At 34.0% G+C, this 16,587-nt stretch overlaps 1 protein-coding gene across 1 annotated transcript; it reads left to right on the top strand.

Annotated features, from left to right (window-relative positions):
- The first annotated feature begins 109 nt into the window (after positions 1–109).
- Positions 110–15,194, top strand: LOC100367353 (uncharacterized). Its single transcript, XM_002733126.4, has 13 exons — positions 110–338; positions 4,980–5,038; positions 5,452–5,508; positions 6,075–6,194; positions 7,111–7,197; positions 8,801–8,864; positions 9,306–9,368; positions 11,152–11,192; positions 11,907–11,993; positions 12,696–12,781; positions 13,945–14,014; positions 14,143–14,182; positions 14,919–15,194. Exons 1-13 carry the CDS (start codon positions 164–166, stop codon positions 14,945–14,947), a joined length of 978 nt encoding a protein of 325 aa, XP_002733172.1. The 5' UTR covers positions 110–163; the 3' UTR covers positions 14,948–15,194.
- Positions 15,195–16,587: the final 1,393 nt, after the last annotated feature.

Below are 16,587 nucleotides of genomic sequence, written 5' to 3' on the forward strand. Positions count from 1 at the left end.
AAGCAGTATTTATAATGCGGGATACTGCTTTCGTGGTCTCTGCGAATGTTCCGTCGGCGCAAGGTCATTATATCGAAAGGTCGCAGTCGACCAATTACAATACGCGTTATTACTGAACAGATTTCGTATCAGCAGCCGGTGTTCATTCATAATCAGTGTCCGCATGTTGAGTGTCGCACAGCTGTCCCGTACAGTATTCAGTCAACTGGTTGTTAGAGCGCAGACATTTTCGTCGCTACGAGCCTTCGCAGTTTGCAGTCCGATTAAACAAGCCATAATGTCGTACACAATCGTTGAGAGGGGAGCGCCGAATTCACTCGATTACCGAATTTTCTTCAGTAAGTAATAATATTTATTGGTTTCACGACAGTGTCCGTGCCCGGTGCGTACGTGTCAATGCCCGTCATGACCATCGCTGTAATACATGACCTATAACAGAGAAATATAATATTATACTGTGCAAAGCTGTCGAGCTCATTTTGTCCACAATATAACAGGAATACACCGATCGCATATACGCGATCAAGGATCAGTGCAGGGGTGAACGAACTTGAAAATTGAAGGTTGGCGTGAGATATTTGGGGGGAGGGGGGGTAGGTGTATCAATATCTCCACAAGTCACCATGCATGACTTTTGAAAATCGCCTGGGAGCTTAACACTGATGTCCTGAACACAGTAATGCGAGTGATTAGAGAAACTGTGCTGTTAAAATCTGTTCAAAATGATATGGATTGGGAGGAATACTTAGCATTATCTGGATCATGCCTTGGGTGAGGGATAGGTTCAAGTAAAGTGACCGCTGTCCTTAGAAAGTAAGGTTTACACACAGTCCCTCTATCATATGATAAAGGGACTGTAGTTTGCAGGGTCTTCTACTTGCATGGTAAAATCACTGAGCCCAGAAACATCAAGGTACCCTCCTCCCTGCCCAATAATTTATTGGTGTGTGTGGGGGTGGGGGGTGGGGCTTATTACTTTGATTTATGGGGGTACCAATTCATTTTCAACCAATTAAATAATTCAATTAAACAAGCAACTTTGTTATACACATTAAGTAGATTCATAACTCCATGAAATTGTTTATTTTAATTCTGTGCCACATAGCTGTGCTCTGTCTATAAGCAGTTATATTGCTTGAGAAGTTTATATCTGTTCCATTCACACTTCAAAAGATTTGTCATTGTCTGCTTTTTAGGTCAACAAATGTTAAGCACACTATGACACGCGAGTAGACTATCGTAATTGGACGAGACTTAATTCTCCATTTCGTCTTTATGATTATTGAGAGGCCTGCTGCTTGATACAAAATGATTTTCAGAGAACTGATGACTAAGGCAGTTTCACTTTCACTTTTTTTTATTTTGTCTAAAAGCTGATCTGCATGCAAGTGTATGAAAGAAAGGTTAATGAACTGTTGACACAAATATAATTATACCCATGTGCATTCATTGTAGTACAGTAATATTACATCAGTGCCTTAAATACTACATTATTGTGATTGGACAGGACCCCGTTTTAATTGATGCAAGTCATAGTTGAGTATAGCATAAACTGTTTTATTATAAGACGGCAACAATTCTTAAACTAAGCCAGTAACACATTACTTGTATACAAATTATTATAATTTTTTTAGACGAATTGCATTATTTGCAACTGTAGTTTCAATATTTTTTTTTTTTTATTTTTTTTTTCAGTAATGTTTTTTTTTATGTAGTTGTTTTTCTAACACCTGATTTGTAACCCTTTTCATCCCCTCGAGGGACGTTATGTCTAAATAAATAAAAAAATAAATAAATGAATAAATAAATGAATAAATAAATAACTAAATAAATAATGCACTGTTTTCTTAAATTTGGTTCTATTAAAGCAAATATGGATACTAATAAATATACATAGGAAATTGGTTGAATTCAATGTTATAGCGTGAAATTAAAAATTCCTATCAAAAATGATATACTAGTTGCTGGTCTGTGGCAAGAGACTTGAGTCTATTTTTGGTAATTATTTATAGCTATTTTGTTAATCAATTTCTAGAAATTTAGCTTATCAAATAAATTTTTGTGCTTGTTTAAAATGTGAAGGTCCCGTCTAAAATGACCAACAGACAGACAGACAGGCAGGTGGCTGGCGAAAAGCCTGTTTTGAATTGATTTATACTGAGAAAGCAGACCTGGTATGAAATGGTCAACACCTAAAATGTGTGCTATTTATATGCTGCTCTGGGTTATTTTCTCCCAAGGGAGTTAGGTTGGTTTAAAGTTTGACCTGTATATGACCCAATTAACCAGGGTACTGTGACATGTGGGAATTCAGGTATTTTGTTATCATTGTACTTGTCCCCGTACCCCAGAGTCCCCGGCAATGGACAATTTTGGTAGTTTTATACCATGAACTCATTTCATCAGAGTATGATTTATTTGTAAAGTTTTTTTTTTTTTGAATCTTTGTGCTAATTGTACTTCTTGTTACTGGGCAACTGGTTCACTACCTGTTGGAATGTCAAATGGAAAACTGTGACATAATTTAATGGCGTTTTCCAAACACTTGAATCTGTGTTGTAACTTCTTTCTAAATCACCAAATTTCAAAATGTTGATACCAAAGCATTTTTCAGTCTGTGTAGCTGGATATCTGCTGTAGCATGGGTGTAGTTTTGAAACCATATACATTTTTTTCCTGCTCAAATTGGGGTAAATTTTTTTTCAGTTTCTATATGTAATTTTCACTGAATTGAATCTAAATTTTGAACCAAACCAACAAAATGTGATGCAAATGTGATTTGATCCAAAAGTTTGAAATTTTATGTGGAAAAGACTATCAGTACGTGTATAAACTTGGCTTTGGTGTGCAAAGGGTCAAATTTATCCATTTCTGATTTTTGAATTTGTCATGTTTTTCATATAAACATATAAACCAAAATTCACAATTCTTATATATGAAATCATTAAATACAACTTATTTCGACCATAAACACGTACACCTCTTGTATTTATGTAAGTGTATGCACTACTAATAGAGCAATTACAATAATTTTAATAAAAATCCAACATTTTTTTTAAATACTTAAAGTCAATACATTGTTTCGTGTTCAAAATGGCTAGTGTGTGTACAGTGTGTAAAGAATGGTCATTATGCTTAGCTGCACTTTTGCTAACCCTTAGCCAGTCACCCAATGCAAAATATATTAAGATTTGTCTGCAGCAAAACATATTGCTAATTATACAATGTATGTTTACAGTATCATAATTCAATTTACTACATAATAAACAAAACTTAAATAAGTAACACATTCCAGACATGATAAAATTTTGATTTCAACGAAAAAACAATTCTGTTTAATATTGACTATTCTGTTGGAAGCAGAAGTGAAACCTAAATGAGCTAGTCATGCTATAGGAGTTATGTAATTTGAAACTTGCATCACATTCATCATGTCTGTGTGTCCTTACATAACCACCAGCACCAAACATTAGACAGATGTCCCCACTAAGGGGCCTTCAGTGGTTAATTCTCATCATACTAAGCAGTCACATTTTTCAGTTTAATGTCATGTTATGGTTTTAGTACTGCACTTGTAGCAGTGTTTATGTAGCACTGGGAAATTTTCTTTTTTTTAATTATACTAAAAAAAAAAAGCAAACATTTTTGTGAAAATTTGACAGTTGACAATGTTCTACAACTACCGTAGATGCAAGAATTGAAATTCAGAGTTTAGAGGGCAGCCATTTTCAAAGCATAAAATTGTCTTGTCATTATAGGACTAACATAGAAGTATTAAAAGGACAAAAAGGCAAATTCACTGGTCATCAAGGCAATTTTATTTGATGTCTCCTTGAAGTTTTAGTCTATCTCAGGGCACCAAAAGACTCACACTCCACCCCACCCATACTCAATTTATTATTTTGCATATTTATAACACAAATTTTGTAATTTTTTGTTTGCCTGATCCAATTCCATAGTACGTACATACAGTTGTATCACAGATAGTACACTGTACATAAATAAGTGAGGACTATCTAGGTTTTGGTACATCAGTGTCATCAAAACCATATAGTCATGTGACCATAGTTTTTATGAGTCATTGTTCCGATATCATGAGAAATCTCGCAAAAGATAAAAAAAAAATTCAATGATGTGTGTACCCAAGTCTAGTGAGTTCAAAGTACTTTGAAATTTTATAAAATGGGTAAAAAAATGGTAATATGTACTTCGCTTAGCAAATGTCGAGATCCAATCGTTAGGCTTTAAAGTAATGCTCCATGGAGTAAGGTACAGGCCTCTTTGTCAAGCTCTCTGTGTAGAGACAACAAAAAACTGATTACGGTAACATCAGTATTTTAGTAAAGGGGAAAATAAACAAATGCTGGAAGATCTGAGTAATATAAAACTGGCTTGATGAATATGCTGAAAAAACCACACTGGTATAAATATCAGCAATACTGGCCTCACAACATGTGCTGGTACCAAGAGAAATGTACATAAAATAAAAGCTGTTTTGACAGTAAACCTTTCAGTATTTGTCCGATGTAAAAGCTTGTTCATTTGCACTTGATTTTGTAAAAAATAAATGCGCATGTCTATTTACTGCTATCACTGCATTTCTATTTTACAATAAATCCTACAATCTGTTACGATATCCAACAAAATTATTAACATTTTCAAAGATAATCTTATCAATGCTCAGTCTTTGTCCAATGATAATTATATATTTTTTTGTCCTGCAGATATTTTGATGCAATAATTTGCACATTTTTGTATGTTTTTGTAATTCATTTGTTTATTTTGAACCACATGAACATAATTTCTTATTGGTATTCGTCAAAATTGTTAAAAAAAATATGAAAAAAAAAAAACATGAAAAAAAACCTACGTGGCAAATAGTGTTCAATGCTCCAAAATTGGCACCAAGATAATCCTTCTGTTCTGTGTACATTTTCCTGATGCTAGCTTCTTTTAATTCACTATGCATCTACTTTCAGAGGGTCCTAACGGCATTGTGTCTCCTTTCCATGATATTCCATTGCATGCTGACGCTGAGGTGAGTAATCCTCCATTTATAAGAAAATAAATGAAAAATTCTGTATTCCTGCAATAACAGGGTGTAAATAATTGCATTCACTTTGCATTTTCGCCATTGTGGCTAATATTTGTTGAGCTTTTTAGCCACATGGCTAATTACAAGAAGATAACAGTCAAGACATTTTCAGATTTACGTAACCAATTAAAATGTGTTAATGATAATATAAATTTATTATTAAGTATTTTATCCTGATTTTTAATTTACCTTTTTGTGGATGATGTATTCAAATGATGACGATTCTTTCAAAATAATTTATATTTTGAAATTTGTTGTAGCCAAGGTGTTGAATGTTACATTATTAGTCTATTGTGGGTGCGTATGCTAAAAAGTAACATTTTCATGCACTTTAATTTGTTTTGTATTCTTTTCAGAAAACCACTTTCAATATGGTTGTAGAAGTGCCACGTTGGAGCAATGCCAAAATGGAGGTGAGAGTATTTTAGTTTTTTTTACACAAGACAACAGTCAGCCAGACTTGCATGAGCCCAAAGTCTTTGATTCAATGCCATATCAGAGCCTGCATGCATGCTACCACTTCAGTGACTTGGATATCTATTAACCCACTGGCTTGATGCACTCATATAACTAGCCATGCAGTCAATCAGAAAAAAAACACACCACAATCTTGTGTACAAATGACTATGCACACATACATAGTCAAAGCATATATAAAACACAGAATTTGATAAATCAAAAAAAACTCTGTTGACAAACATGCTCCTCTTTGATTTATCTGACTGTTATCTGTCAGAGAGCACTCATGACTTGTTTTCTGGATTTTTCAATGGTAGTATAGAAGGACGAAACACAAAATGTTTTTTGATAATGAAACAGTTTGTGTCGCCTTATTAGGAGGTGAAATTTTCAAAAGGTATACTTAAGATGCATGCTTTGCATTTATAGTGTCATTATAGAAATACAACTATAGATGAAAAAATTTATATTGCTGGAGATGAAATTTCTGAAAGGTTATTATGTTCATTTGTAATTCTAGATTGCTACCACAGCAAAGATGAACCCGATTAAACAAGATATCAAAAAAGGAAAACTACGCTATGTAAAGAATTGTTTCCCACATCACGGCTATATATGGAATTATGGTGCTTTTCCTCAGGTAAGTCATTTGTTTACAGAATTGAACTTTGACATTGAGGGAAAAACTGGCCTATAGGACAATATCATCAATTCTGTAATTTTAGCAAATATTTTTGTAATTTTTGGTCAAAATGCTATTTGTCTTCTCGATGACTGTCAGTTTGATTGATTGATATTTGGTACATACATGTACCTTGAGTGGACACCTTTTAGATTAGATCATTTCGTGGCGTAACACTCTCAATTCCCTCTGCATGTCTTAAACTTCAGTGTTTTGAGGGTATCCAACTTCAAGCCAAAATTTCTAAAAATGCCTTAATATTGTTAAAAAATCAAGATATTCAATGTGAGGCATCGACATGTAAGGCACTCATTTTCATGGTCTCCATAATTGGCAAGTCTATGATTGTAGTGCAAACTTATTATTGTATATTTCCCCTCCTTGTAAAAATAATTTAGGAAAAAATGTTGATTTGCGTCTGTGCGAACTTTTTGCGTTTAATAACTTTGCATCACATGCTATAGCCTTGGTGCGTAAATGTAAATGAACATGTTTGAATCTGGCATAAATAATCTGGAACTTAACCATTTTACACCAATCCCCTCTTTTCATCACAAATTCACAAAATAATCTGCACTTCTCTTCAGAAGATTGAGAGAAAAAGAGCCAAAAATTTTGAGTAAAAACTGAAAATTGACTCAAATTTTGTCTGTTGGCTCCAAAAATTTCGATTCTTTTCCATAAATATAAGAATATGAGAAAAAAGTACAGACAAATTTAAGTGAGAAAATCTGGTGATGAAAAGGTTAAGGCGATGTTGGGGGCGAGTACAAATACATTATGAGTCAAAGCAAACATACCATTTTATGGAATGTTAATGTAGAAGCTGATTGTGTTTGATGTATAATAATAATTTTTATTTTTGTTATTGTAGACATGGGAGGACCCGAACCATGTCGACGCCCATACATCATGTAAGGGAGATAATGACCCACTTGATGTTTGTGAAATTGGACATAGGGTAAGGATATTGTAATCTCTTGTATTCTAGTATGCCATGCTTATTGGAAGAGAACCAAGGGATTTACTCACATTATAACCTCTGTTTACAGTGACAATCCATTCTAATTTTGCAATATTTCTAATATTATGAAAGTCCAAGAAATACCGACATATTTCGCAAACCATATCACAATGACAATCAGAAAAAAATCACAATATTTGACTGTAATCGCTTGTAACACACTAAAAATGAAGCATGCAATTTAAATATGTAAACCACCATGCAACTAGGTCAACAGCAGGGTCAGTACATGTTACATGACATTCAAAATGAAAAAGGATAAATATCTCCTATTATCATAAAATCTGTATTAGAAACCGCATCCCTATTAGAAGTCACACCCAGTCTTTTAGAATAATTGAGAACCAAAAATTCGTCATTTCTCATATGTGTAGGTGCTCTAACAGAAGCCGCATCCCTTCTAATGCATTGTACCATTTTAATAAAAGCCGCATTTTTTAATACAGATTTTACAGTACTGTACTATCGTCTTTGGACTATTGAATCAGGCTGCATCACACTGCGCTGCAGTATAGATTGCCACCAAGATCACGAACATTAAAATCACTTAAACAATTTTTAACTGTAAGCTTCGTGGTATATAAAGATTTGTTTTCACAATTATTCACCTACGTCAAAGTATATATCCCTTATGGAAATGAAATACTGAAATAATGAAATACAAGTGCAGTGCTACCTATTGACACATGTGCTATCATAAATGTAATGCACAATTCTTTGGTTCACATGAATCTATAGTGACTGCTTTCTGACTAACTGTTGGATTATAATCCAAAGCTTACAGTTCATATTTTATTACTGTAAGATGACTAATTTTTACTGGGTTTAAATTTCACTGATTTACCATTTCAGGCATATTCAGTGGGATTTAAATTCAGTTTTGTCATTTAGATAATGTGTTCTATGCTAAATTTTAATATTCACTGGGTTTTAATTTAGCGCATTTTCCAGTCAGCGAAATAAGCAAAATTAAAACCCAGTGAATAAATGATCCTTTTACAGTTTTACATTATGATATGTTTAACATCATTACTCTACAAAATCAGACCGTTCCATTGGTCGAGAACATTGTAGTTTTCATTATATACATGCATGTATAATACTTGCACGCCTAAGATGTATTACTGGTATATCACAATGCTGTATCCAGTACTGCAAACCACATTGGTTATAGGTAAATGCCATTTTAGAAAATTTGACTCATGCTAAAAATAATCAGAATTTTAATTAGCTAAAATAATGTTGGTTTGTTCCAAAATAATCCAAAATGTACAAAATACCTAAAAATAGGCAAACTGATGCACCAAAATTTTAATAAAAAGTGTGCTCTAATTGTTAAAATTCAGATATTTGCTACACTCACAATGTTTAATAGGCAATTCTCAAATTAAAAGAAAATTTGATCCAAATATCTGATTTCGTCTATCATGAAATCTATTAAAAAATGAACACAAATTTAAAGGGTTTGTGATCTTTGAGGGAAAGAAGTGCATCATTTAGAAAAGTTTGGTTTCACTCGGAATGTATGATTTTTATGTAGGTTGCCAATCGTGGTGATGTTGTACAAGTCAAACTACTCGGAACCATGGCGATGATTGATGAAGGTTAGTGTTCAAATGTGATTTTCTAATCCATTACTATGGTGACTGTATTTCATCATAATTTAGAAAATTGTCTCAGTAACATAAACAAACAATTTCAGTGTCTGTGTAAGAATAAAAAATGTCCATGTTTTACAAACATTTGTAAATTTTGTCACTGCTATGTGCAACATGCAGGAGTACCATTCTGCCTGAAATGTACATCTTGAATATATTGTTTTTAAGGGAATAAGCACCAAATTTGCACTGATTTATTGATGTCAGCATTTTCTGGAGTTCATTTACGCATACACATGCGCTTCTATAACAAAGCAGTGCACATAAAATCGTATATTTCATTAATATCACCTCGTCAGTGTACTGGAAAACTGGACACATTTCTAGTGAAATTCTTTGCAAACATCTTTTTATAAATCCAAGATTCATTTACTGTGTTATTAATAGGCGAGACAGACTGGAAGATGCTTGCCATTGATGTAAATGATCCACTTGCCTCCCAGCTCAATGGTAAGTGTGGAACAACTCTATTTCTCTATCTTTAAAGGCCATCACAAAACTGAGATTCGCAATCTGTGATTCAATTCAAATTTTGTGTTAGGGTTATAGAAAGGGGTATGGTATTACAAAACATTATGAGGGATATTATGTGATAATTCCTAAAAATGAGTAAAATGTTGCGCCAAAATTGTGGCATTCAAAAAAGTGTTTCTGAACCACAAAATAACATTGCTTACTGATGCACATCTTTTTAGTCCCCGTTCGGACGCAGTCCGAAAACGGGGACTTATGTTTTGCCCTGTGTGCGTCCGTCCGTCCGTCCGTCCGTGCGTCCGTGCGTCCGTGCGTCCGTGATCACCTGTATCTTGAACATGCATGGACCGATTAAGTTCAAACTTCACTCATACATCACACCTTATATGGGACATATGCACATGCATTTTTTTCATGATCCGATTAACGATAGCCGAATAGCGGCCATTTTAAGGCCGAAAATGCATCAAAATCGCACATTTTCACCATTCCGGACCCGGATCTCAGTTATGCATGGACGGATTTTGTTCAAATTTGGTACATACATTAAACATAATAGGACCTTGATGCACGTCATTTTTTTTTTTGGATCGGGTTCGAAATGGCCGACTGGCGGCCATTTTGTTTTAAAGAATTCAGTTCTGGATCCGTATCCGAGACATGTCTGGATTGATCAAGTTCAAACTTCACACACACAAGGTACATCATATCACAAATATGTATGTGCATTTGTTTCATGATCTCATTAACGATAGCCAAATAGCGGCCATTTTAAGGCCGAAAATGCATCAAAATCGCACATTTTCACCATTCCGGACCCGGATCTCAGTTATGCATGGACGGATTTTGTTCAAATTTGGTACATACATTAAACATAATAGGACCTTGATGCACGTCATTTTTTTTTTTGGATCGGGTTCGAAATGGCCGACTGGCGGCCATTTTGTTTTAAAGAATTCAGTTCTGGATCCGTATCTGAGACATGCTTGGATTGATCGAGTTCAAACTTCACACACACAAGGTACATCATGTCACAAATATGTATGTGCATTTGTTTCATGATCTCATTAACGATAGCCAAATGGCGGTCGCTTTAAGGCCGAAAATGCATTGAAATCGCACATTTTCACCATTCCGGACCCGGATCTCAGTTATGCATGGACGGATTTCATTCAAATTTGGTACATACATTAAACATAATAGGACCTTGATGCACGTCATTTTTTTTTCGGATCAAGTTCGAAATAGCCGACTGGCGGCCATTTTGTTTTAAAGAATTCAGTTCTGGATCCGTATCCGAGACATGTCTGGATTGATCAAGTTCAAACTTCACACACACATGGTACATCATGTCACAAATAGATATGTGCATTTGTTTCATGATCTGCTTAACAATAGCGGAATGATGGCCATTTTAAGGCCGAAAATGCATCAAAATCACATATTTTCACAATTCCAGAACCGGATCTCAGTCATGCATGGATGGATTTTGTTCAGATTTAGCACAATGTGTTGTACATATGCAGGTGCATTTCGGTCATGATCTGCTTTGAGTGTATATGTCACTCAAATATGAACGGAACGGGGACGTGTCATTGACAATGACTTGTTGTTTCATGATTTGATCTAAAATGGCCAACAGGTGGCCATTTTTTTTCACGTGTTTCTCCTATAGTCTCAGAGTTTGCTTTAATTTGCTTCAAAAGCCAGATATATTGTGTTTTGTTACTATGACGCTGACTTGTATACTCTTTTACAGATATTGATGATATTAAAAAATACATGCCTGGATTTATTGAGGTAAGATGGAGTTATGATTGTATGATTAAATAATCCAAACTAAAAAAATGTTAATGTGGTTACTATCAAATACTTTATTGTTAGATTAATACTATTTTTTCATTGCTTTACATGAACAAAATCAGTCACAAAAAAATCCAAGTAAAATCAAACAATCCAGTCTGAGAGAAGCCATTATAAAAATAGAGTTTAAATATTTGCTGGGTTTTCTTTCATCTTATTTTGCTAGCAGATAATTGTGTTAATTTATAAAACACTGGGAGTATTAATTAATTAATTAACAATAAAATGTATTGTTTTTCTTCATAATTCAGTGAATTTAAAACCTAGTGAATACAAAAGCAAACAACAGCAGTAACATCAAATCCACTAAGCCCAGTTAATGCATCCTCTTCTACAGTAATATTCCTTAGTCTTTCTCTACTTTGTTTTGCAACTTTCCTCCACTTGTACAAACGCTAGGACCATATAGGTTGAATTTGACGATATTTACATTTTTTAAACTTCGTATTTTAAAATCTTGTTTATGCATTTTTATCATTGTTACATCATGGATCTAGTTTTATTGACACATTGATCGTCACCCCCCTCCCATAATTTAAATCTAGCATTTTGAGCATTTTTAGGTATTTTTTCTATATTTTCATTACTTGCACCAAGATTGCATAATTTCTTATGGCTCTAGGTCTTGATCAATTTCTTCATTTATTTCAGGCTACTCGTGAATGGTTTAAAATATACAAGATACCCGATGGTAAACCAGAAAATCAATTTGCTTTTGATGGCGAGGCGAAAGATAAGGTATATTGCAGTGAAATTATTACCACTCAATGCCATTACCACTCAATGCCATTACCACTCAACATCATTACCATCACCAGCCATTAGCATACTACTCAATACTATTACCATTCAATTCCATTACCACTCAATGCCATTACCACTCAACATCATCATTACCATCACCAGCCATTAGCATACCACTCAATACTATTACCAGTCAATGCCATTACCACTCAATGCCATTACCAGTCAATGCCATTACCAGTCAATGCCATTACCACTCAATGCCATTACCACTCAATGCCATTACCACTCAACATCATCATTACCATCACCAGCCATTAGCATACTACTCAATACTATTACCACTCAATGCCATTACCACTCAATGCCATTACCAGTCAATGCCATTACCACTCAATGCCATTACCACTCAATGCCATTACCACTCAACATCATTACCATAACCAGCCATTAGCATACTACTCAATACTATTACTACTCAATGCCATTACCACTCAACATCATTACCATTTAATATTATTACTTTACCATGCATTACTATTACCACCCAATAACATTATCACGCCAATACCATTAGCACCACTGTACATTGCTTATAGTGTGCCTCTTTTGATCTGTGAAGTTTGAGAAAGCAAATTAAGAAACACCATATTTTTTCCGCAGTCATTTACTAACTCGTAATTTTTTTCTCATCAGGAATTTGCTTTACAGATCGTGAATCAAACCCACGAACAGTGGAAAAATCTTGTATCAAAAAAAACAGAGAAAGGAGGGCTGGCTTGGTAAGATTCTTTCAGTCAAGTTCATGTGTGGGATTTATGTATATATGTTTCATCAGCTAACGAGAGCCTCAGAGGGTGCATTCTACATTCTGAAGTACTAGTACATGTATCACAGAGTGATAATCTACTTAGAAATAATGAGGTTATTGTTTTTATTATTAGAGGACGCTCACACATATTTGAAATTCGCATTTCCTAATATGATAGGATGAAAATACTCTGTAAAATGACGCTGTAACTTATGGTACTGCGATGACAGATGTATAATAATGAGTTTTAAACAGTAAGATTGACTGTAAAGTTATGGTTACAAAATGGGGTTTCCAAAGAAAAAAGCCTAAAACTTATTTTTTAAGAATTTATTTACATTATAATTTAAACAAAGTTGATTCTGAATGAAACATCAATTTTAGATCAACTGTAGTTAAAATATTCTTCTTGCTGTAAATTTATTTAAAACCAGTTACTTCCAAAATTTAGTAAAAAAAAGCTGTTTGCAACGTGATTAAGAAATTTCTAAACTCTCTGTACTAAAGATCTTATCAAAATCTGGAAATTCTGTATTGAAGTTTGATGCTCTACAGTATGGTGAGTGTGCAGTGTGTTCAGACACTTAAAATTGGGGACATACTGATCCAGGCTGGATTTTTTCTGGCATGTCTCAGTTCAGCAGATATTTTGGCATGTCAATTAAATGCTTGTAATATGTGAAAAGTTATGCAACGGCAATGACATTTCTGTATCCATTTTTAAAATAACTAATTTACAAAAAAAAATATTTGCATGCTGGCTTCATAACATTCAGTGCATTATTCAATTTGACATATTATATTAATTGGATGCACGCTCATCTAAGGAAATAGAAAATCTGCGATGCGAAATTGTGATTATGATACTCGTTTTACTGCATTTCTGTGAGTGTATGTGTATGTTCTACTGATATATTAAAAGCCAATGAAACTTGGTACATGTATTATGTGTGGTTAGCATATGTTATGAGCTAAAATTTATGCATAATTACCAAGTATTAGCATATCTATACATTTGAAGAACTACCTAATGTATTTAATAAAATTTGGTACTTCAGGAACTCACTAGAGTGCATGAGCATGATTATCAACAAATAGTTAGAGATTTGTCTCTATTTTTTCTTTTATCAACAGTGAAAACATTTCAGTGGCAGGAAGTCCATTTATTACCAGTGGTGAAGATGCACAGTCAGCGGTTGATCAGGTAACGCATTCTACTGCAAAGTTCTAAATTGCTCATCTGTTTTATTTTTGGAATGGCTACCGTACTCTTTCCCTCAAACTGTAAGACACTATTAAATATTTTTGAATTTTGTTTGTTTCTTGTGATAGAGTGCTCCACCAGCTGAAGCTGAGCCAATAAGTTCAGAAGGTATGTAACTGTATTCTTTGGAGCAGGTTTACAATTACCGTAAAACCTCACTATAGTGGGTATAACCTCGTAAATGTCATGAGGCAGAAAGTATACTATTATAAATTTATGTCTTGAGAAACCGGATAAAACGAGAAATTCTATCCATACTGCAATTATAAAAAACAAACAAACAAAAAACAGTGCAGTTTTACAATTCATATATGTAACCTAATAGAGAATGCTTGATTCTAAGTGTTGGCAAAAAGAGGAGTGTCTATTTGTGAAAATAAACATATGGCCAGCACAATCAGTCACATGTCAATGGGGATATACTGTGGAATACTTTATTTTCGCTGGAATTAATTTTTGCTGAAAAGGCTTTTTGGGCGTTTTGTATGGAATTTATTTTCACTGATTTTTGATGAGTTTAATGTGAAATATAGAAAAAAAAGTATATTTGCTGGATTTTATTTTCACAGAATCATCCCTTTAGCGAAAATAGCGAAAATAAATTCCAAGCGAAAATAAAGTATTCTACAGTAGTTGATGTTGTACTAGCATGTGGTGTGCACCACTATTACCTTATCCTTAATCTTTACTTTCCTGTATTGTCGCTTACAACTTCCTATATATTGGTTTTCTATTACCTGTTTCCGATTCTCCACTTCCTGCATCTTCAATCATTACTTCCTGTATCAATCTTTCTCTTGTATCTATAAAAATATTCGTTTTACCCTTATTTGTTTTTTTCCAGTTGACAAGTGGCACTACGTAAAGCTCTAAGAAGTCGTCCTCGCCACCGTACACATATCAAAATCAACAAGAAGTCATTATTGTAAACTTAACACGTGTAGGGGCGACCTCTAGTGGTGGACAATATTGCAAACTGGGTATAAATTATGTATTTGGGGATTAATGGTCTGCTTAAGTGAATCACCTTTTGTAATTTCTCATCCACACTTACCCATCACCGAATATTAGTTAATTTTAGACTAAATACAAGAATAAAAATATCAGTTTCTCTGAAAAACTGATGCAGTGATTTTTTTAAATGAAACATTACAAATGTCTGTCAAGTCCATCTGCAAAGTTTATGTGTGAACAAAATATTGCGGCACTAACAGGAGACATATTCCTAACCATATTTTCTTTGTTTCAAATGACACAAAAACACTTTTCAGCTCTTCCTTTAAAACTAACAGGCACGCCGACCAGAATCTGATCAAACTATGCTAGAGATAAGTACTCAGAAGCGAGGTAGCTGGAAGTTAAAATATTAGAATAATTGGTTTTCCATGCTTTGTTCTCATGGATAAAGTATTATTTCAAAGATGTATTTCATTTATTGGAAGGATAGACACTTTAATGTAAAGGCAAGTTTAAAAAAAAACAACGGCATTAACATCACAGTAAGTTGATACACTTAAAATCTCATCAAACGAATCACGGTTTCAATGTGGTTAAATGCGTTGTTTTGTTTGAGACTTGTAGAGTTAAACTCAAACTTTAGGATACAGGAGAAGATTTAGGTTTGTTTGTTTGCTTGGTCTCTACATTGTTTTTAGGTCACACTGACAAGTTGTAAATTATGAATACAAATTGAGTAATAAATATTTGAAAAAAACAACAACTTTTTTTCTAGCTTGTATGTAGTGATGAATGTGGATTGTCAGTTTGTTGAACTAACTTGAGTGGTTAAAGTGATAATACCACTGAAATCGATTTAGATTTCAATCACTCAAATCGGTTCTTTTCTTGCCCACAAAAGATGACCATAGTGTCACAATCTGTATATAATCATTACTGTGGACGCGTGAATGAAAGGAACATCTAATTACCAACGAATCGCCTGTGTTGATGTCTGGAGATCACTATTGTTTAAAACACTTTGGACCACCTCATTCTCAAAAGGAGGCAATGGTATTTACTGAGAGGGGCGCACTCTCAAGTCGTGAGTTTATGCTCAATTTTTGTATTTTTTCTTGTTTTGCACTATGTTAAATGTAATAAATTATAAAATGCAATTAAAACAACGATAAAAATTATTATGGAAAAGCAGTATACCGATCATGCCCCTCTCTAAAAGTACCTTGGTCTCCTTTTGAAAGTGGGATGGTCTGATAATGATCTTCAGACGCTAATTTGAATTGGCACAGGCGATTGGTTAGCAAGTTTTGCTGATGATGTTCCTTTCATTCACTCGTACACAGTAACAAGACCCCAAATGAAATTGGATTATTTGTAATGGAACAGAACTAGATATGTTTGGGATGAGTGTGCTGGGATATAAAAATAAGCCATACTTTCCTGACACCCGATTGATAGGAAGATATCAACTGACACTCATGAGCCTGAATTTGGAAATGTAACCTTTGATTCGCTGAATTGTCATGTAAAACTGATTGATTGGCCAAGGATTCTTT

This window comes from Saccoglossus kowalevskii, chromosome 19 (assembly GCF_978046115.1).
Source record: "Saccoglossus kowalevskii chromosome 19, keSacKowa6.1, whole genome shotgun sequence".
Classification (NCBI taxonomy): domain Eukaryota; kingdom Metazoa; phylum Hemichordata; class Enteropneusta; family Harrimaniidae; genus Saccoglossus; species Saccoglossus kowalevskii.

What these genes read in the sequence shown, in the direction of transcription:
- LOC100367353 (XM_002733126.4), top strand. Translation starts at nt 164, where the DNA reads ATGTTGAGTGTCGCACAGCTGTCCCGTACAGTATTCAGTCAACTGGTT. An exon ending in CATGGCGATGATTGATGAAG is followed by an intron (nt 8,865 to 9,305) that starts GTTAGTGTTCAA and finishes TGTTATTAATAG; the next exon opens with GCGAGACAGACTGGAAGATG. An exon ending in CACAGTCAGCGGTTGATCAG is followed by an intron (nt 14,015 to 14,142) that starts GTAACGCATTCT and finishes TTCTTGTGATAG; the next exon opens with AGTGCTCCACCAGCTGAAGC.